At 32.0% G+C, this 24691-nt stretch overlaps 1 protein-coding gene across 1 annotated transcript; it reads left to right on the top strand.

Moving 5' to 3' along the window:
- The first annotated feature begins 8785 nt into the window (after positions 1-8785).
- LOC107494576 (acyltransferase GLAUCE) lies at positions 8786-14241 on the top strand. The gene is made up of 2 exons (XM_016115621.3): positions 8786-9446; positions 13097-14241. The coding sequence occupies exons 1-2, from the start codon at positions 8958-8960 to the stop codon at positions 13985-13987; spliced, it is 1380 nt and encodes a 459-aa protein (XP_015971107.1). The 5' UTR covers positions 8786-8957; the 3' UTR covers positions 13988-14241.
- Positions 14242-24691: the final 10450 nt, after the last annotated feature.

Genomic DNA, 24691 nt, shown 5'->3' with positions numbered 1-24691 from the left:
AAAAATGTCATTGGACCATTCTGCAGGTGGATCTATCCACCTAAAGAAAACACCTGCAGAAGCTCAAGAACTCATTGACATGGTTGCAAATAACCAATTCATGTACACTTCTGAGAGGAATTTCGTGAATAATGGGACGCCTCAAAGGAAGGGAGTTCTTGGAATTGATGCTCTGAATACCATATTGGCTCAGAACAAAGTGTTGACTCAGCAAGTCAACATGATCTCTCAAAGTCTGAATGGATGGAAAAATACATCCAACAGTACTAAAGAGGTAGCTTCTGAAGAAGCTTATGATCCTGAGAACCCTGCAATGGCAGAGGTAAATTACATGGGTGAACCTTATGGAAACACCTATAATTCATCATGGTGAAATCATCCAAATTTCTCATGGAAGGATCAACAAAAGCCTCAACAAGGCTTTAACAATGGTGGACGCAATAGGCTGAGCAATAGCAAGCCTTTTCCATCATCTTCTCAGCAACAGATAGAGAATTCTGAATAAAGCACTTCTAATTTAGCCAATCTAGTCTCTGATCTGTCAAAAGCCACTTTCAATTTCATGAGTGAAACAAGATCCTCCATCAGAAATCTGGAGGCACAAGTGGGCCAGCTGAGTAAGAAAGTCATTGAAACTCCTCCCAGTATTCTCCCAAGCAATACAGAAGAGAATCCAAAGGGAGAGTGCAAAGCCATTGATGTAATCAATATGGCCGAATGCACAAGGGAGGAGAAGGACGGAAATCCTAGTGAGGAAGACCTCCTGGGACGTCTCTCAAGCAAGAAGAAATTTCCTATTAAGGATCCAAAGGAATCTGAGGCTCATATAGAGACCATAGAGATTCCATTAAATCTTCTTATGCCATTCATGAGCTCTGAAGACTATTCTTCCTCTGAAGAGGATGAAGATGTGACTGGAGAGCAAGTTGCTCAATATTTAGGAGCTATCATGAAACTGAATGCCAAGTTGTTTGGTAATGAGACTTGGAAAAATGAACCTCCCTTGCTCATTGGTGAACTAGACACCTGGATTCAGAAAATTTTACCTCAAAAGAGACAAGATCCTGGCAAGTTCTTAATACCTAGTACCATAGGCACATGACCTTTGAAAAAGCTCTATGTGATCTGGGGTCAGGGATAAATCTTATGCCACTCTCTGTAATGGAGAAGTTGGGGATCATTGAGGTACAACCTGCCTTGTTCTCAATACAATTGACAGACAAGTCATTAAGACAAGCTTATGGAGTAGTAGAGGACGTGTTAGTAAAGGTTGAAGGCCTTTACATCCCTGCTGATTTCATAATCTTAGACACTAGGAAGGAAGAGGATGAGTGCATCATCCTTGGAAGACCTTTCCTAGCCACAGCAGGAGCTGTGATAGATGTCAACAGAGGTGAATTAGTCCTTCAATTGAATGGGGACTACCTTGTGTTTAAGGCACATGGCCATCCCTCTGTGACAAAAGAGAGTGAGCACAAAGAGCTTCTTTCAGTTCAGAGTCAAGAAGAGCCCCCACAGTCAAACTCTAAGTTTGGTGTTGGGAGGTCACAACCAAACACTAAGTTTGGTGTTAAGACCCCATATCCAAACTCTAAGCTTGGTGTTGGGACTATACAACATTGACCTGATCACCTGTGAGGCTCCATGAGAGCCCTCTCTCAAGCTAATGACATTAAAAGAGCGCTTGTTGGGAGGGATTAGCCGTGCTGTGACAGAGCATAGGACCATTTTCACTGAGAGGATTGGATGTAGCCATTGACAACGGTGATGCCCTACATACAGTTTGCCATGGAAAGGAGTAAGAAGGATTGGATGAATGTAATAAGAAAGTAGAGATTCAAGAGGAGCACAGCATCTCCATACGCCTATCTGAAATTTCCACTATTGATTTACATAAGTATTTCGATCCTATTTTATTTTCTGTTTATTATTTATTTTCGAACTTATCATAAACCATTTAATCTGCCTAACTGAGATTTACAAGGTAACCATAGCTTGCTTCATACCAACAATTTCTGTGGGATCGACCCTTACTCACGTAAGGTATTACTTGGATGACCCAGTACACTTGCTGGTTAAGTTGAACGGAGTTGTGACCACACATAGTTGTAAACCATGGTATTGGCATCATGTTTTTGGCGCCATTGCCAGGGAAAGAAAAAGCAATGAATTTTACAAAATGCAATAACATATGAATCACAATTTCGTCCACTAAGGATCTTACCCCTCCCTAGAGGTACGTCACCTACCCCTTATATTGTCTGCCGCCTTCGTACGGACACTGACTTAAGTGTCAAAGTCCTTTTTGCAGTGACCCCCTTCTCCTCAAACCGTCAGTTCGGTGGGACCACATTTCCTGAAGGCCACCCTCTCCCTTTTGACTAAGAAGATCCAGACGTGCGAAGGTGACCCGTATCTCACATTTCCAGGCAATTGAGGAACCTTATCCGTTCAGGAATTGAGCAAGCGAATAGTTAAGATTTTATGAATTAAGTTGAAAAATCTAGCAAACTTTTTTAGTTAATATAGGTTAACCTACTAGAACATCACTTTAATTATATGTATGTTTGATTAGATTGAGTGACTTGAATTGGTTAGATTCACTTGACTCCAATTGAATTTTTACATCATTGTGATTAACTAATTGGAACTTAGTTGATTAATCAATAAACACCAATAGTTACTATTTCTTCTTGGTGATTAATTTGTTGGGACAATTTACTTTAATTCATCAACATAGATAAATAAAGTAGCAATGTCAGATGACCCTAGAAAGTATTCCTAAGCAAAGCCTAGTTAATTACCTTCACTTTGTTGCTTTAATTGCTTTAATTTTCATCTTTAAATTTCATTGAGGTTTTCTTTCGATTTGCATATTTAATTTCTTGCTTTTAAAATTTCTTCTTTACTCATTGATCAGTTTAATTATACCTTCTACGAGAGATGACCGATACCTCAAAACTCTCCGTTATACATTTTTAAAGGTTTAAAGAATCTTCAATCCTTCTAAATTTGGTTATAGGAAGTTTGGCGTTCGGAGATACTACAGCAAACACAAATCAAATTTGAGAATTAAAATCCAAACGTCGACAAATTCCTGCACATCAATCATCAATCTCAACTTGGTTTTGTTGTCTTGTGAGTGAAACACTGGATGTGAATAACAAATTTGCAAACTAGTTATCACAGAAAATGGTAATTAGTTCCCTTAAAATAATAACCAAATATGGATCTTCAAGTATGTGTACTAGTAACCCGATTGGCATCATCATACCATGTTGAGTGTATGTAGATCAAAGTTGGAGTCAAAGAAGTGGCCTTGAGCTGATTTTCTTTTAAGTAGCGAAGAACTCTGAATGCTATTTGAAGATGAAAAGTTTGGACAACCTAAAAGTTGATTTAATCATCCCATGGCATAGGAGAGGTCTTGTTCTAGTCAAATAAAGTAGTTGACTAACCCATAAAGTGGTCATCTTGACTATAAGGTTGAAAGTGTACGTCAACAGTCTTTCACCACTAGTTTGGCTTGATGTATTTTTATGAAACCATTTGGATTGAATTTAATTCGAAAAACTCAATTGTAGTTACACAACCTTCTTTTTTTTAATTTATTTTATAACAAAAAATAACTTTGATATTTTCACATAAAATAGTTGAATCTTGATAGATAACAATGGTCTGATTTGTTATTTTGATGATTGATATGATGTAAAAGATTGACTAGTGTAGTTAGCTCTATAGCAAGTATTTGTTTTTATTTTCTATTTTGTTATATTTGTTATAGTGATTAGAGCGGTTAAACGAGCTAATCCAGTTCATTTAGCTAGGTTTAGTCGGTCTAAATTTGTTGGTTATACAAATTGACTTGTTTAATTTTTGTTTATTTATGGATATCAATTTTTAAGATCGTAGTTTATGATCAGTTAGATAGATTATATTGGCCAACCAATCTAACTTTTACTTTTAATTTTTAAAAATATTTTTAATAAAAAATTTAGTTTAGACTAAAAAGTAAAAACCAAAAAATTTTGACAAAAAAAAATACTTTTAGACTAAAATTTTAAACAAACAGAATTTTTTTAGTGGGTTATTTGGATCTTTGGGATGCATTAGGAAAAATATTAAAACATTTTTAAAAAAAAAATAAAAAAGTTTAAATGGGTCGTTTGATTAGTTTGTATATTAATTTGTCTAACTCGTTATTTTTTTTAGTTAAACAGATTTAGCCAGTTTAACTCAAAATTTAAATAGATTTAATTTTTAAAGACAAAAATTTATTAATCTAAACTGATAAATGAGTCTGGTAGTCATTACTCATTAGGCACACACATTATTTCCACAGATAATCCGTAACGAGCCCTAGATGGCTAACCGAAGATGAGTAGAGTGGATTCTAAACCGGCAAATGGATTAAGTGTAATAATGTGGAGTGCCACCAAAGGGAAGTGTAATAGAATATCAAGTACAACGAATTTCTCATCTGAATATTACAACACGACCTTGAATGCTTTCACCTCAATATCTAACTCCGATAATTTTATATTCGCTACACACATCTTGTTAAATTGGCAAGGCCCTACATCATTAATAATTATTGTTATATATCAATTGAAGTAAGTAACTGGCACCTCTATTTTTGGTCTATTCACACTTTTTTTTTATAACATTAAGTAATCTTTTATTTTCTGAATTGCCATATCTTAAATAATTTTATTTTAACAAAATTAAATTTTAATTGAGTATAACTATTCTTTTATTCACAAGTACTCTTGTTTTATATAATAAATTTATTTGCTTTATGTCATCATTTTTTTTATTTTGTATATCATTATATTATTTCCCCGGTCCTCTTTTTGAATATATGCACTCCTTAATCTATTCATTATTTTATCATTTTCAAAATTCTATCAAATATTATTTGCAAGTATTTATAACAAGAATCATATAAAGATACAGGTTTTAAATAATATTTAATATCGAACTATCTAAATAAAAAATAAAATTTAACACCAATGATTTATGAAAAGAAAAACCATAGAATGTTATGTTATTTAATGAGCTTGTTAAAAATTAAACCAATAATTAAAACTCATAATTTTTAACGTTGTGTGTATCTTTGATGATTTTTTTGTAACTTTTTATTTTTAAAGAAGTATTTAACTTAGCTTATACCCTCTATCGTCAAAGTGCTTACTTAAGAGGGAGCTATCTCTAAACTAAATCTTTTCTCAATTTTTATCTTATTCCTTTCACAATAAGTGAAGGTATTCATTTTAAAAAGTTAATTAAAAAGAATAAATTAATTTTGGATTGATTTAATGATTAATTTATTAATTCTTTTAAATAAATATTGAAATTTAGTATTCATTTTATTTTATATGTGCAGTAATTTATTCACTAATAATAAATTTTTAAATAAAATTTTTGATGAATTTAAAAAATTCTAAACTAATATTAGTGATGACTAAACATTATTAATTTAATTAATTATAAAATTATTAATTTAATTTTAATTCATACTTGCTTAATTAATAATTTTGTTTGTACAGACTTTTGATTTGGGCCGAAATATAACAAGCCCGTTGGAATAATTTTTCTCGACCTTATTATTAAACTATTGAAAATATGTTGGTTGAAATCATGGTTATGTATTTGGGTAAGATTGGATTATTATTGCTACAAGCCCAATTACAATCTTTGCTAAATTGATCAATGCTTGGTCCGAAACCATTAAGCAAAGAAAGCAAAGTTTCATTACTTCCAATAGATCCCACTTTTCAAGATGTGATGGATTTCAAATTCAATTAACTTGAATTAACTTGCATTGAAAATATGAGAGAGGTTTAACACTTGATTTGATGGACATTATCAATACTACACGCTACCTATAGCAAGGGAAGTGGGAATCTTAATTTACTTTATCACATTCATTAATTATTCAAGTTTCTCTTTCCTCACTCTCATCTCTTTTCTCCTTTTTCGGTCACCTCACAGAGAAAGAATGAAAGCTAAGCCTAGCCACCGAAAAGAAGGAGAAGCAAGTTACAAGACCATTGTAATGATAGTAAGAAAAAGAAAACAAAAAGTATGTTGTGACTGAGATCTTCAACCAAAAAAGGTAAGATTTGGTGAAATAAGCTCAGCCTCTTCATACCAAAAATAAAAGAGAAGATCTCGGTCAGAGAAAGAAAATTCTTGGAAGGATGGCTTGACTCTGATTTTGTTCAACCACCACAGGAGGTAGCTACAGTGGCTACGTGATGGAGAAGGCAGAAGTTGGAGCAAGAGAAGCTGTCATGCATCATGAAGCATCAAGAGCTAGGAGTCATTCTTGGAGTGCAAGGCAAGATGGATGGCTCGGATTGATGATTATTGATGACCAAGGAAGAACCAGAGATAATTGCATGTTGGTTAATGCATTCGGTTTCCTCTCCTCTCTCTCTGGCCGAATCGGTTTTGCTTGAAGAAGAAGAAGTTTAGCTTGGTTTATTTGGTTTCAACCGTGGAGGCTTCCCCTCTATGTAAGGGAGAACAGTCAGGGCTTGAAAAAAGGAGTGAGAGTGCAAGGCACATTGTTCACATAGCTACCTAAGTTAACAGAAGTTCTTCTCCTTCAATGTTCTTCATTTTTTATTTTTCTGTTTAATTTTGTCTGTCTTGAGTCTCATGGAAAAAGGTAAACAGTGAGATTTGTCAGAAATAGTCATAGAGCGGAAAAATGCAGAGAGTACAAATTAAAAGAAAAAGCCATAGATGTCCTTAGAGGTCCTTTGTACATCTGTGTTGTGTTTCATGATCCTGTGGGAATTCCCTTTCAAGTTGGGTTAGCACTAAGCAGTTGAAAGCTTGTCAATGACCAAGTCAAGTTTAGGATTGGGGTTTAGATTCTGGACTTGTCTCGAATAGGAAGGGTAGTTCCTAGGAAGAATTGATATTTGTAATCAATGATAATTATAGTGAAATTCCATCATTATTGTGATGGAGACGAGATGCATGTAGGCTGCATTGCACTTTGCAGTTGAATCAGGATATATATTGGTATAATTCTCTCTCTCTTCTACTTTATATCTGATTCTGCTGCACAGAAGACAAAATTGAAAAATATCTCTTAACTGATCACAAGATAAAACAAAAAAATTTTGTGATTAGACACGAGACAAAAACAAGAAATATCTTCTCAAGTGTTCTAAAGAATAACAAGAATTACTAAACAAAAAATGACTAAAATTCAACTTCCTTCTCTTAGTTACTAATAAACTATCAGTTTTAATCACACAAATCAATTTTTAATCTATCAAATTAAAAAATATCGCTGGAAAAGAAATTACAAGAGGAACGGGTGGTAAAAGTCAAGTACTAGCGCTTCAATTATTAGGGATAACGACTTTCACAGTAACATAATATTAACAATTAATAATGGATTAGGGGTTGGTAGAATATGGTAGGCCCCTTCTATAAAAGAAAGGGTGACTTAGTATATATAGTTAATTATGAGCTTCGGACTCTTTATTAATAAGACTTAAGAAATTGAAAGATTTAAGAGATGACGGTGACCGTAGAAATCGGAAATGGTAGGTTTATAATACATACACATTCCAATAAGTATATACGCTTAATTTAATTTAATAAAATAAGTTTCCAACCAACAAGTTTAGCCTTCATTATGCATATAAGATAGGATTTAGATCTTTTAAATTTTAAAATTATATTTTAAAAAGTAAAATGTAATTTTATTTATTTATTTATTTATTTATATTTATTTTTGATTTTATTTATAAAATAAATAATAAAAAATTTTATTTTATTTTTTAAAATAAAATTTAAACAGTTTGTCTTAGGAATGGGCATGCCAGCTGTATAAATTATTTCTTATTAAGACGAATATTATTCTTTTTTTTTTGGATATTTAGTGTTCCATTAGTTGTTACTAAAAAAATATCCGTAAAAATCTTTACGTCTCGAAGAATTTTGCCACTTCTAATTGTTATCATTTTTGCATGTTAGGTTTCTATTAGGGAGTAATTATATGGATAATATTCTAAATATTTTAATAAAATATTCTTAAAAAATAACTTAAAATATTAATTTTTAATAAAATGTTCTCAGTTTAATAAAATTTTAATTAGTATCTTTAGACAATAATGAGCAGAACTCATATAATTTATAAACCAATAAATATATTAACTAAATAATATAAAATACTAAATTTAATTTATATGTATTAGCTAGTACTATAAATACAATTTTCTATGCAATTAATTATTCAATTATTTTGTTTTTTCACTTATGTATCACATAGAGAGAGATGCCATGAGTTAAAAGTTTTATATATACAATTACCGAATTATTATATAGAGTTTAATTTTAATGTAACGATAATACAAAGCATTTTACTCAATTGTATATTATTTCTATTTTTTTATGATTATTTACGTAATTAATATAAAAAATAATTATTTTTATTAATATAATATTACGTAATTAGATATACGTATAAAACACATTTATACTGACATACATCAAAATTAATTAAATTCTTATTATATAATATATACCTTTTGTGTAATATTGTATAAAAGGTCGTCTCTTATGTCCAGCAACATCTAAAACTTTCACCCCTAAAGATCAGCTTTAATGTCATCCACAAATATGATTGATGAATCGGATTTCTCTTCTCAAAATTTTCGTGTCATAATCCCAACCATTCATCGCATGAATACCTTATTAAGCTAACCGCTAAACAAAAAACAAAAAACAATAATAATATACGTCAAAGCCTAAGAAAGAAATAGAATAGTAGTGCATGCTTCAAGGATTTCACTACTCCCACTATAAATGCATGTCAAGCTTCACATATCACAGTAATAATAACAAACACAAAACCCCATCATCACTTCATTTTCAAATTCAATCATTTTGCAGATAGTCACCAAGAAAAATCAAATTATTCAAAAGCCATGGGAAACTCTTGCCAAGAAACTCCACCACTACTTCTCCAAGACCTAAAAGTAACAATCCACCAAGCTTCAATGATTTTTCCCTCCAAAGAAACACATAACAATAAGAATAACAACAACAATAACAATAACAAGTCTTTGTTCTTATCAAACATAGACAAAGTCCTAAACTTCGACGTGGAAACGGTTCATTTTTTCGCGGCGAACAAGGATTATCCGTCGTCCAAGGTTGCACAGAAGCTCAAGGACGCCCTGGAGGACGCCCTTGTAGCTTACGAGTTCTTGGGAGGGAGAATGAAGATGAACTCCGAGACCGGAAGGTTAGAGATAATTTGCAATGGGGAAGGTGCTGGGTTTGTTGTGGCTTCTTGTGATTATAGATTGGATGAGATTGGAGACTTGGCTTTTCCAAACCCAGCATTTGCACAATTTGTTCATAAGTCTAAGGATTTCCTCAAACATGGTGATTCTCCACTATGTGTTGCCCAGGTAAAATTATAGTAATAATACATTCATGTTGCATAAATTTCCTTTCTTAATATTATTAAATGTTGGAATAAACTCCCTGTTTTATATTCTTTCTTATCTTCTCTCTGTATACATGCTTTTAATGCTGAAAAATATAATAAGTGTTATAAAAATGTTATTTGCATGTTAAAATCAGTTAGAAAAAGTATAGATAATAAAAAATATTGGTGAATAATGTGAACAATAGATATATTGAAGGTTTATTTTATTAGGTGTGCAAATAGTTATTCTAATATTAAGATTTATGTGAGTAATTTGAAGGTGTAGTGTGATTTTATTTTATTGGTAATTATTCATGTTGTTCAAAAAAATCATTAATTATTTAACATTATCCAATTAATTATTATGTATTTATATATAAATATATATCATTTAAATTATTTTTAATATATATTTTGTATTTTAATATATATTTTAGATTAATAATTAAATTTAATAACGGATTTTAATATACATGATCGTAAAATGTTATATTCAATTCGAGATGTACAACAATAGATACAAGTAACAGTTTTTAATAGATAGATATCATAACCCTCAAATTATTTGTACTATGTGCTAAGTGCTAACACAATTATTACACCAATTATTTTAGATTTTGTTGTGACCCAAATTCAAACAATGTTAGGTAGTTTTTTATTGTAACATGATCAATTCATATATTTAAATAGAACCATTCAAAGTGAAATACCAACTTATATAGTTAAAATATGTTTTTTTTAATATCTTTGTAAAAATATTTTTAATATTAAATTAGTATCAATTTTATTTTTAACTTTTGAAATAAATTTAAATTCTACTTCTTTGTGTTAATTATGTTTGTTACTATTGTTTGAAATTATTTTTAAGTTGAAAATTTGTACTCATTTTAATTTTATTCCTAAAATTTAAATTATGTTTCAAATTATACTACAATTAAATCGTCTTGTATCTTTTATTATTTTATCTCTTTTGTAACCTTTGTTCGTTAAATTATTTCTTAAAACTTGAACACAAAAACGAAATTTTATTTCGGTTAAAAGAACCAGCCAAGCCTCGGATTGTTGACTGGGACAAAGACGTAAATAGACAGCCTTGGTATAGAGTAGAGTCTCCTGAGCCTGAAAAAGTAAAAAAAAAAAATAAAAAAGAAAAACTTTTACCAAAAAAAGTTTTGAGAACCAAAATAAATTAAAAAAAATCCAATAACGAAAAATGTTAAAGTAAAAAGAAAAAGAATGATAAAAAAGAAATTAACTAACTACTTATAAAGTAAAAGTAAATAAAAGATAGAAAAGATCGTATCTATTTCCGTGCACCACAAATTTTATGTTGGTTTATATATGATAGAAATATTTGATAAACAAATTATATTTTTAATCAAGTTCAACCAATTTTTTTTCTTATATGTTTTTTTATTCAACTGATTTTTATTTCTATTGTACTAATAAACTATTAACCAATTTAATTGAATTTAATTACCAAAATAATTTGATTACGAAAAGATCTTGATATATTTAATGTGTATGAAAAATTGAAACCGTTACTTCCTACACTAAAAGATTTCCTTTTTTAATTTATTCTTTAAATGATAAATCCTTTTTCCAAGAAAAAATCACCCACCTATATCCTTTTTCTATCTAAGATTTCCATTTTAGAAAGAACTCTAGAATTAGAAGGCTTTCATGTAGTTGTGAGTCTTCATGAGTTAGTGTTTTCTTTATTTGAGCTATCACTACATTATGAAAGTAGTGTGAATTAAATGCATTTCATGTCTCTTCAAGAAAGCAAATTCGCTTTACAGTCCACAATTCAGGCATTAAAGAAATGAAGTATAATTTTATTATGATTATTATTTTTTTTCCCTTTTCAGTTTTTACATACAAATGGATATGATCGGAATAGCCAGTAGTATCACGTTCTATATATATGTATGCATGCATGACACCGACAAAACGTATGTATCCTCTAATAATAATTTATCTAGCTACTAACAACCACCATTTATTCATTTTTAAATCATTTCCTTTATTTCTGTGCAATAATGCATGTATGGATAGATTTCCATATCAAACAATATCGGCAATGATAATATATATCGTTTGAGTGTATGTCTTAAATTATTGTCTTAAACAACGATAATATTTATATTTTATGTCTTATAATCATTTGAGTGTATGTATACTATATTTTTTTTGGTAATATTAAAAAAAAGTTTAAATTTTGTCTTATTTAATATTTATTAATTGTTGTAATAATTAATAACTATTAAATAAAAAATTTTAACTGTTTTTTACTATATTTCTTGTTATCAAATATTTTTAATTTTTTAATAAAAACTTTCTATTTTGTACCTTAATTTAATGAATTTTTTTGAATAAAATCTATAAAATAATTAATAATGTTAAATAAGTGTTTTGGAATACCACATTTAATATGAATGGAAGAATTGCCTCATATATTGAACTCTCCTTTAATTACAACATTATATGGGGAAGCTCTAATTATTTTATGTTTATCAAAAGTTAGGTAGCCGAAAAATCAGCTTGACAATAAAGTTTGAGGAGGTTGGTTGAAAGTGATATTGAACTCCTGAATCATGACATTGAGCTCTCTTCTTCTTACTCTTTCGTTTGTTTTTAATTTAATATTAGTACTTCCCCTGTGGAAGTAGGAAAATAAATGTTAGTGCTTCAGCACAATAACAATTAACTACTTTATTTAGTAACTAGTTAGAAACTGAGAAAGAGATTTATCTTTTTATTTTAACTAGATATCATATCGATAATTTTGTCTTTTAAGTATAAAAATATAAAAAATATTGGTTTAGTTATTTTATTTACGAGACGTTTTTCAACTAACAATAGATTAATCACTATATTTAATTATAGACACTTATTTTTTTAAACAAAACTAGTATTAATTCATATTTTATTTTATTATTATTATTTTTTCATAATTTGTCTATAAGTGATATTATTAAAAAGAATAAATAACCATTTGTACCCATAAAAAATGAAAATATTGGTATATGTATTCATATTAAATCGAAACTAAACTTGTACTAACGCAAGATGTATTCAATGTGATAAAAGTATCCTATCTTTAGAGATTTGGAGTGCCATATAGGATACTTTTGTCACACAGAAGACATCTTACGTGGATACAAATTTAGTTTCGATCTAATGTCAGTGTATATGTCAATATTTTCATCTTTTGTGAATACAAATGATCATTTATTCTTATTAAAAATACAGACAAACAATACTCTACAAATATATTCAATTATTTATATAAATTATTTAACATATTCTTTTAATAAAATGATTAGCTTCTCAAAACAATCAAATATGTTTCAACAAAATAATCAAAACACTCGTAGTAAATCAAATATTTTATAAATACAAAAAAAATAAATTATTAACTTATATTTTTATACTTTTATCATGTGCGAAATTCAATTACAAATTTAAATATAATTTGAGCATATTATTTATAAAATATACCAATAAGTATAACTATAAATATAAATATATTGTTAATTGATGATTAATTCTTTGTTTTACTAACTGTGTAAAGATAGTAACTAGTACTCTCCAGAGATTGATTGATCTTTATAATGGTGTATACAGATAACATCATGCAAGTGTGGGGGATTCGTAATTGGCTTCACCACAAGCCACACAACCTTTGATGGTCTCAGCTTCAAAACTTTCTTAGACAACCTTGCCGCGTTGGCTTCCAACAAACGAATGCCTGTGATCCCCTCCCACGACAGGCACCTCCTGGCCGCACGATCTCCACCACGTGTCACCTTTCCACATCCCGAGATGCTTGACCTTGGAGAATTCCCCACAAGCGCCGAAGCTGGCGTCTTCGAAGCCTCCTCCGAGGAACTCCACTTCAAAGTCTTCCATTTAACCACTGATAACATCAACCGCCTCAAGGAGAAAGCCAAGGATAGTAATGTAAATTCCCGTGTCACCGGCTTTAACGTTGTTACCGCGCTTGTCTGGAGGTGCAAAGCTCTATCCTTTTCGCCGCCGGATCCTAATAGGTCGTCCACCATACTCTATGCCGTTGATATTCGGTCAAGGCTGAGCCCTCCATTGCCAAAATCCTACGCGGGTAACGCGGTTCTAACCGCTTACGCAACGGCAAAATGCGAGGTACTAGAGAAGGGGTCGTTTGCGAAGTTGGTGGAGATGGTAAGTGAGGGTGCAAAGAGAATGAATGATGAGTATGCGAGGTCTATTATAGATTGGGGAGAGTTGCACAATGGATTTCCAAGTGGAGAAGTTTTGGTGTCTTCATGGTGGAGATTAGGGTTTGAAGAGGTGGAGTATCCTTGGGGTAAGCCAAGGTATTGTTGTCCCGTGGTTTACCATAGAAAGGACATTATACTATTATTTCCTCCTGTTGCTGGCAGCGACGGCACTGATAATGGGATTAATATTATAGTGGCACTTCCTCCTAAGGAAATGGAGAAATTCAAGAATTTCTTCTATGAATTCTTGATATGAAATTCGGTGTGGTAATATGTATGAGCGAGGATCAAATGATGGGTTTTACCTTCTTTTGTCTCAAATAATTGTCCATTTAAATAAATTATTTTTTATTTGGTCTAAATTAAATAGACAATTGCTTGAGATAAAAAAAAAGAAGCTAACGGTCACATATAATGTATAATTTGTGAATTATTAATCACGAACTGATAGATTTTCAAGTGCTGTGTACGAATAGAGGGTTTGAATAAATAAATTGTTAGTTACCACTACCAGTTTATTTACTGTTCATGATAGCTCACTGTTTTATAGATGAGCTTTCTTAGAAGAGAAAGAATATTTAAATTTTTTTTTTTGTATCTTTGCATTTTACAAAAATATTAACAAAAATTCAACGGGATGACGTAGGACTTATTACAAAACATAAAAATAAAATAAATATTAATACATGTACTTATGGTTTGCTCACATGTATTATGTTAATAATTTTTTTCTATAATTAAGCATTAATTTAGTGGAGTTATTTTTTTTTAAAGATGTTTGTATTTTTTAAAAAATAAATTCTTTTTGTATTTAGTAAATATATGTTTATTTTTGTAATTTTTAAAAGTTAAGAGTATTTTGTTGTACTTTTTAAGATTAATTTATACTTATCAAAAATTAAAAAATTTAATACAATTTTATATATTAATAAATATTCAAATTGATCATTATCTTCATGTCAATAATAATTTACTTAAATTTTAAAAATTATTTTATGAAATACTATTGTTATTACTTGTATTGTTAAAAGTTATGTATAGTTTGATTTAGTCATTGTGAGTTTGTAATTTACTATGTCAATTTATGCTTATGCATGTAAATGTAATAGCTCTCTAGCTTTGATGAATTCATTATATTCTTTTTATATTTTGATGAGAGTGAGAGATTATAGAAGTTTTGTAACACCAGAAATGGTAGGTATTAAATACATAAATAAATTGTTAAATTGTTTAATTGTTATATAATTGTTAAATATTAAATTAATTGGTTTACACAATTAGGCATAAATATTACGATTGTAGTGCTTTTATTTGGATCGATTGGACATTGGTTTGATTGTTTAGGGCATCATTTATTATAGTTTTTTCATTTTGTACATTTGACAGATTGATTATTGTTGACTTTTTTTTAGCACTATTGTTGATGGTTTTATTATATCTGTAATAAATAAATAAATATTATATTTTTTATTTATTCATTGTTTTAATAAAAAATAATTAAAAATAAATTTAGAAATATATGTTTTATATAAAATTTTCAAAATTTTTAAAAATATTTTTCTTAATTATCTTCGAATTTTGTGTGAAAAAATCTTACAGTAATCATATTTTAATTATCTAAATATAAATAATCATCAAAATAGCACTGTGAGAAGTAACTTAGAAAAAAATTTGAAGGTAACAATTTTGTGAATACATGATACATCAAATAGTCGGCCATTTTTCTTCGGATTTTTTCCGACAATAAAATCAACGGTATTATGATTTTTGTATTATATTTTCGTATAATTCAATTTAAAAACCAATGTACGTGAATGAAATCCTCTATTTTTTAATATAAACATAGGAAGACACAAAATTAAAAAAAGATGAAAATAAAAAATATAAAAAAATTAGAAAAAGAAGAAAAAAGAAATAAAAACCACAGCACATATAAGCAACAATAGGGAAAAATAGAAGTGCGAGATTTAAAGTGTATAATTTCACGTACATATTTGTATGAGTGATTTTTTTTTTGGTAATTTAAATAAGTTAAAAAAAATAAAGAAACTGTTTAAATAGAGAGACAATTCTGTTTAAGACTATTTTTAAATTCCTTTTAAGGGAAAAAAACCTTCACCTGATGAAGTTATAACTTTATCACTATTTTTGCCATGATTTTTGTCACCGTCTCGTGTTTGTATATTTCATAACCAAACGAAAATTAACATGCCAATTTCAATAATGCATGATATTTCTTATTTTGAGCACCAACGAATCAATAAATCCAAAATCATCTTAGTGATAAGTAACAAGATTATTAAACGTTTTCACACAATCTGTCTTGCAAATAACATCTCATTGACCCACATATATATCAAACTAAGAGATATCCTTTCCCAATAGCAAATAATTCTCCTTGAAGAATACTGTTATTCCCAATCATTCCCAAACATCCCTTTGCCAACTCCCATTACAATCTCCAACAGTGCAAGCAAAACCAACACTATCACCAGAACTAGGATAATTAGCATCACAATTAATCTTAAAAATACCAATGAATGGGAATTCCAAAAACCACTTAGAATAGAGGGAGGTACATAAGTTGTAATTCAAAATTACTCCTAAACTCTTTTTCTGAAGCTAATGCTAGACAAATAACCTTTTTCAGAGGCTAAATCTCATGAGGATTACAGATGTCATTGTTCTTTACTCGCCATATCCACCAAAATCGCGAAAAGAACCTGAACGGATGCTCTCTGCTATGATACATAATAATCTTTTATTAATTTAATATATTATTTAAATTTTAATTTGCAATGTATCCTAAATGTATCGTATCCAATGTTTTATAAAAAAATGTGTCGGCATATCCGTGTCATGTTGTGTCCGTATCGCGTGTTGTATCGGTGCTTCCTAGGGCAGGAGGCTTTTCCTTCGCGTGGTCTGAAGTCTAACTTCTCAACCTTCAAGTTAGGCGCCATGTGTATTAAACCAAAATCCAATCATGTGATTTCCAAACCAAATCCTGCATCAAACCAAAAATCAAATCCAATCCTTCATGATTCGTGGCCCCACCCCCCATTCTTTATACATACATTAACCCCCATCAATCATTCATGCTTTGTATTCTTCTTTATTATTTTCTATTTGGCTCGAGAACGAACAAGGTTTTAAGTTTGGTGTTGTTGCTTTGTTTGTGCCTTTTCTGTTTATTTTAATGGCACCAAAAGGAGGCGAATCATCTTTACGGAGTAACATAGCCTGAAGAATGAGACGACCACTAAGATAACTGAGGTGGTTGAGTTTCTTTCATTCTATTTTTTCTTCCATTCTTATTGTGTTATATTCATGTTTTCTGCTATTTTACTTGAATGTCTGCATGATCTTTAGTAATTCTAAGTCCTAGGTTCTAATTTAATTCTGTTATTTTAAAATTTCAGTTATTTATCTTGTAATTGAAGAGATGTCTCATGTACCGCTCATTGAGCTTAAATGTAAAAAGAAAAAGAAAACAAGTGATGTATTGCATGAGAAATTGAGTTTATATTAAAGGATAGTCTTATTTACTTAAATGTCGTGGTATTATCTACAAAATCTTGGTGCGAAATTTATAACCCACAAACTAATCGGCAAGTGCACCGGGTCATACCAAGTAGTACCTGAAGTGAATGAGGGTTGATCCCACGAGGATTGATGGATTAAGCAACAATGGTTAAGTGATTTGCTTAGTTAGACAAACAGAAAATGGTGTTTTGAGAGCTCAAAAGCATTAACAGTAAATTCAGAATATCAGAAAGCAAGCAGCAAATTGGTGTGAATAATATGGGAGAAAATAGTTAAGGTTTTAGAGATATTTATTTTCTGGATTAACTTTTCTTATCAACTATTTTAATCATGCAAGATTCAATTCATGGTAAACTATATGGGACTAAACCCTAATTCCTTAGACCTTTTTAGTCTCCTCTAACCTTCACCAACCGCCAATTCCTTGATCACTTGATTCCAATTAGAGGGTTAAATTCAATTCTAGTTTATATGCCACAGAAATCCTAATTACCCAAATATAAGAGGATTATATATCACGTATCCCGTTAAGTCCAGATAATTAGTGATTTAGGAGAATATATTTTCAAACTGTTGTTCAGGTAAAGAGCTTTTCCAAGTTTTACAAGAACTCAAATAGAATAAGGGTCATACTTCCGTTCCACCCAGATTCATAAGATAAAGAACAAAAATAATTCTTGAAATTGAAATCAAAACATGAATTAAAATAGAAAAGTAATAGTATTAATTCATAGAATAAACAGAGCTCCTAACCTTAATAGTGGAGGTTTAGTTGCTCATGGTTTAGAGAGAAAACAAGGATTCTGTAAAACTGTAAAGTGCGGAATGAGGTAAGAGAAAAGAGAAGAGAGCCCGAAGGGCTGATTCTTTTCCCTTTTATATCTACTCCTAATTAATGTAAAAATATATTTTTTAAAACTAAATAATATCTTTTCCTATATATATATATACCCTAAAAGTGTTTACCAAGATACAAAATATAAATTCTGTTTCTCCAAGTCAACCTCTAGGAGGGACAAAATACAAATATATACAAGGTGGAAAATACTATTTATATACATATACAAAGCTCTAAATACATAATATTCCAAAGGTAGATCTTTGCATCCCTAGAGTCTCCAGCAAGCTTAGTGTGGTGTCTCACGTCTTGCATCTGGAAATAACAATACATGTATGGAATGAGAATCGAGAGTTCTCAGTATGGCAAGGTGCTCGCATAGATGATATGTAACGTCCTGAGAAAGCCAGAGGCATTTCTAGAACTCCGACAATCCCAGATCAAACTTAAAGATTATACTTAACCAGAAGTTTCGATGATCTATCTAAGGGATTCTAGTCCTAATCTATCTCTTCACTTTTTGTCTCTTACAAACCTCCCAACTCCAGGTGGAACAACCCTCAGCGTCACCTCCATCGGCATGAGGGATCTCTCAAAAAACAAACACAGGCAAAACAGACAAGAAAAATACACGTTTAGATAACAATTAATCACAGATAAGCAATTAGGCAAGACAAAACAAATGCAAACTCAAACAAAACATACAAATGCACATGATGCATACCTGTCTACTAGCCATGAGATCACGTGTCGGTTACTTTGCCAGAACCTGACACACCCGGTAGCTAATCCGGATATCGTCTCTTTGACATGCATGCACACTCTTGGGATATAGTGCTTGCCACACTCTTGGGATATAGTGTCCGCTAAAGTTAGTAAAAAATTCAGTTTTTACCCAAAACCCAAAACTTCTAGTTTTACCAAAGTTCTCAATTCATACTCAATCAAACCACCACAATTTTCAATACTAATGACCTCTAACCACTTTTTCATATCTCTAAATCATTCCATAAACATATCAACATCCAAACCCTTTAATTATGCAATAATTCCATGCATAGTATTTTTACCAAACTCAACATATGTCACAACTAATCATTAAACATTAACAATTCACATAATTCAACTTAGCATACGGACAATTAGCCTAAGTTTTCACGTAATATTATACATTAACTACGAGAAACCAAAACCATACCTTGGCCAATTTTTCCCAAGCTCGGAACACCTCAAAACTCTCTTTTCCTCAAGTTTTCAATTCTCCAAAGCCTCACCAAATGAATTTTCAGCTTCCAAGGCTCAAATTCAAGCATCCAACATCCACCAATATGACTCCAATTCACACAATTCAATCTGATTTCATGCAATATCACTATAGTCAACACAAAGGCTCACTAGTTCACTAATTCACAAGGATTAGCGATGTCTTACCTTACCCACAAACGTTTGGAACAAAACCTAATTGTAATACCCAGTCTAATCGAAATTAATTAAATAATAAGTTAAATAGGAGTGAATATGGTTAGAAGATTTGACAATTGGAATTTGATTATTTAAATATGATATTTGGATTCAGTGATTTTTCTGAGTCAAAAAACTTAGTTTTATGCGTAAAAGTGCATAGTGGAATTTTGACCGGCAGTACCGGCTGAGACCTGTCTGGTACTATAGCTGAGAAAATTGATTATGAGTAAATAAGATTAAGAAATGAGGAATTATAATTAGGGGAGGTAGAAATATTTGAAGTGCGATTTAGAGCGCTAATCTTAAAGGGTTTTGGCCCAAAAATTGGGGCAACGGACAAAATAAGTGAACCGGGCCTAAGTGGGCCTAAGACCCAATATATATAAACATTAGTTATGAGCATTTCAGCTTATTTTACCCTAAAAATAAGAAGAGGGGAGCTGAATTGAGAAGAGAGGAGAGAAGAGAGAAAACCTAACTCTCTTTGATCTTCAAACCACCATAACTTGAGCTACGGAGCTCCGATTGATGAGCTAATTGTGGCCACGCGTCGCTCTTCTCATCCTCCACAATTCTATCTAATTTTTGTGGTGAGTATTCCATTCATCTCTGCCCAGTTTTCGAAATTTCTCACTGTTACACGTTTTTGGGTAGTTAGTGTTGAAATCTTACGATTTTGGATATTTAGGGATACTCCAACATGGATTCTAAGCGGGTTCTATCCCTACTTCATACTGCTGAGGTAAGAAGTGCTCAAACCCTTGTGATTTGTCATTTTTATGAACCCTAGGTTGATGTATGCATGTGAAATTGGTTATGTTAGTGTATTTGGTGATTTTGATGCACAATTGGGAGGTTGGTGTTGCTTGTGGAGCTTTGGTGAGGCTTAGAGTTAAGATTTGGTGGAGACTTCCATAGAAGAGGCTCAATTGGTTTGGCTACAAGAGGTACGGTTTAAGTTTTATTTAAGTACCGTGTGGTATGATGAGAATTCCTAGGCTAGATGCCCTTAGGATTAAGTTTGGATTGTGTAAATGGTTGGTGCTAATATGTATAGTTAGTATGTAATGTGAATTAATGATTGGGTTGAGAGTTGTGTGGCCTTGTATGTTTGGTGTATTGAGAATTTGATGTATTGGGTAATGAGTATTGATTTGTGGTTTATGCATTTAAATTGTGAAATTGGGCCGGAGGCCGTGAATCTTGGGCCGGAGGTCGAAAAGAGGTAAGAAAGGTAAGTTGATGTGTGCATTGTATGATGACACAAGTGATTGGATGAATTTCAGATAATGAATATGTGAATGATTGGATTGGTTATTGAATAATAAGGTTTGAGGAGTTGAAGTGTGGAATTTGGTAATTTTGGGTGAAATTATATAGATGAGGTATGTTTGGTTTTTGTTGAGATATATTATGTGGTCATATATGTGATTGTGATTATTGATGCGTTGATGGTATGATGATGTATGAGAGATATGTATATTGTGATATATGCTTGAGGAATGATTAAGGTTGATTTGTGGGTGAAACCATGTGATAGTGAGTATGATATTGATTATGTATAATGATGATTGATTGGAAATAGTATTGTTGGAAATTGGGATGAGGAAGGATGTATGACATGTTAATGTGTTTGTAATTTAGCCATTTGTTTGAAATGGGTAAAAATGGTTATATGGTGGTTTTGTGAATTGTGGTAAGGTGTAATGCATGAGTTGATGAGGCTTGATGTTGATTTTGGTATATTTTGATTGATTTCAAAAAGGGTCGAAATTGGCATGCTTTGGTTGATTTTGAAAAGGGTTGAAAATGGTTTGTTTTGAAAATGGCACTTTGTGGTGTTGTATAAAAATATGGTTTTTGGGCATACATTAATAGAACATAACTCGGACCCCGGACCCCCGTTTTGTGCCAAACTCGTTTAGAAATAAAATTGGATCCGGGGTGTCCATGCCGTTCAAAGAACAGGCGAAAGATGATTTAAAACGAGGAAGTTATGTCTGTTGAAAGATTGGGGGTTTAATCTGTGAATTTTGCAGCTTTTAACTTATAAATATTTTTAGCAAAATGCCCCCCACGCGTAGGCGTGGCTTTTCAAGAAGGCACCATCCACGCGAGCGCGTGGTGTGCGCGTGCGCGTCGATGCGCTGCACCCAATGCCGAGTCATTTCTCCCAAGAGTTGTGCCGGAGTTGTGCCAGTTTTGTGCGTGGGGCACAAATGCACCCACGCGTACGCGTGGCTGACGCGGGCGCGTTCCTTTGCTGTTTTTCCACCCACGCGTACGCATGGGCGATGCATACGCGTCGATGAACGTTGTGGCCATCCATGCGTGCGCATGGAGGACGCGTACGTGTGGCCCTATTTTCATGCCAAAATTGATTTTTTAGTTTTAAAAGCCAAATCTCATACTTTTATGCCTCCAACACCCCTTATGTATTAAATCATTATGATATACCTAGCAATGAGAAAGGAGTTAGGGGATGTGGTAACTTGCGAATGAAGCAAGGGGAAAAGTTATGATCAATGATAATCAAAGATGATTATATGAGATATGGAGGATGACGGTGGAAGTACCGTGTATGCCATGAGTCGAAGGGCTATATTTATTGATAAATGGCTGGTTCTTGATTGAACCACGAGTCGGATGGCTGAGTTATTACCGGGTTACGACAAAGCCATTATTGATTATGGCTGAGTATAAATGCATATATGATTAATGAATGAATGTGTTAAATGGATAATAATGGAAAATATTGAAATGTGATGTGTGACCTCAGGTAGTAGGCAGTGGTGTTGTCCACTTGCTCTGGGTTTTAGACGAGAAAGGATGTTTATGATAAATGAGTTTAATTATGGAGTTTTGAATGAATGTATTTGTGATACCTGGGTAGTAGTAAGGGTGGTGGTTTATCCCGCTTGCTCCAGATTAATGTTTGGGATTTGATAACAATGATGAATGCTTTTAAACTGAACGAATGTATGTTTTGAGATCCTGGGCAGTAGCAAGGGTTGTGGTTCGTCCCACTTGCTCCAGGTCAGAGATTGTGACGCCTGGGTAGTAGCGGCAGTAGTGGTGAATCTACTCGCTCCAAGTTAGTTGAGCTTTTAAACACCCGCCTGGGTAGTAGCCGCAGTAGTGGTTATTTCACTGGCTCTGGGTTGAGCAGGTAGTAGCAAGGGGGTTGTCGCTCAAACCTACTTGCTCCGCAAGGAGTGTTTCTGTCCAATGGTTAGCTACCAGGATATGTCGGGTTAGCTATATAACCGACAGATGATATCATCAGTCATAGGGCAGGCATACATCATTTGCATATGTTTGAATTGTTAAGGTTTGCCTATTTGTTTTGGATTTCTACATCATATATGCTATGTTACCTGATTATGTGCTACTTATTCTACTTGTACCTTATTTGTGTATTACTTGCCTGTATTGCTTGTGTTTGTACAACTGAAAGGCCCCTCATGCTGGTGTCGGTGGATGTTGAGGGCTGTTCTTGATGAGATAAATTGATGATGCGATTGCATGATGATGATGATGATCATTGAATGAGATAATTTGAGCTCCCTGGGTAGACGCAGTGATGTGGTTTCACTAGCTCCAGGTGAAGGTATGATGTATTGATATATAATTCCTGAGGTAGAACAACGGGTGATGGTTTTGCTTATGATTCTGAGTCTGATTCGTGGAAGAGTCAGCGAGTTAGGAAACATGTGAAACATGAATTAGATTTAGCACTCCCTTATGACAGTTGTTTATTCATGGATTAGCAAGAACCTAGGATGGATAATTGGTGAAGAAGTTTAGGATGCTTAGTGAGTTTTTATTGTAGTGCATTGTATTTATTTGGCACTTTTACCGTACTGGGAATCCATGGGCCCGGGGTTCTCATTCCGTATATATCCCTTATTTTTCCGGCGAAGATCCTTATTTTCTCTACTTTGTGTTTTGCTTAGAATCTCTCCACCTTTGTTTTGAAAAGATTATATTATGTATTGAACTCTTTTGAACTTCCCTATAGAGGCTCTCATGTTTCCTTTGGGAAAGATTAGAATATACTGTTGTCAACTACTTTCATACTGTACCCTAGCCGGCCTAAACTTCGCGGGTCGCGACTAGTGGCTATTTACTTTTGTTATATATATATCTATCTGTTATCTATCTCTTAATCTCCTTTATGCCTTGTCCGTATATCGCTTTCGGCTTCACGGTTTATCTTTTTGTTGTCAAAATGTGAGTGATATGTCTTCGCGATTTTATTTATACTCTTTTCAGGCTTCTCGATTAATACTCTTTCCGAAATTACCTATATTTATATATTAAAAATCCACCTGAGAGTCGTACCACCGTAGTATCATTCTTATGACTCGAGCATAAGGATTTGAATATTAGGGTGTTACACTAAAGATAATTCCACGCTAGATCGTACCTAAATCATCAGAAACACCAAAACTTGTCAACATTCAATACTCAAAATCACAAAATTGAAGAGGGTGAGAACTAGGTGAGAAATTTAAATTTCTTATCACTTTGTTCTTATGTATTTGAAGAGAATTTCGAGATAAACATGTGGCCCCAAACGCTTTGTCAATCAGAATTACGGATTGAAAGTTATAAGGATTTGAATATTGAGTTGAAATGGAAGTTATGGTTCTTCTCGCCCTTCTCCTTCCCAGTGTGAATTTGGTTGAATGGGAGGGGAGAGTGGCTGAGTGCTTCATTTATATGTTGGGTATTGGGCCCAAAACAGGTCCAATTTAATCGGTATGGCCCGTTGGCCTAACTTTGAGTCAAGTTTTTTTAAATTAATATTAAAATTTATATTTTAAATATTTTTACTTATTTTAATTATAAAATTTAATTTTTTAATTTTTTTGTCTCATAATAATTTAATTAATTAATTATTTTTTAACTTACGAAATTTTATATTAGCCAAGTCTCTGGTGGCTATGTCTATGGTAACTAGTGGTGGCTAAGGTTACACTTTTAACTGAAAAGTGTAACCTTTCACAAAGAAAAGCGTCACCTAATGGAAAAAAGTAAATTAGAAGATTTAAGAGAAGAAATAATTAAGTTATCAAAATTAATAGATCAAAAATTAATGATTTTAAC

The sequence above is a fragment of the Arachis duranensis genome, chromosome 6 (genome assembly GCF_000817695.3).
Source record: "Arachis duranensis cultivar V14167 chromosome 6, aradu.V14167.gnm2.J7QH, whole genome shotgun sequence".
Lineage (NCBI taxonomy): Eukaryota > Viridiplantae > Streptophyta > Magnoliopsida > Fabales > Fabaceae > Arachis > Arachis duranensis.
This window is presented reverse-complemented; position numbering and strand designations above follow the sequence as displayed.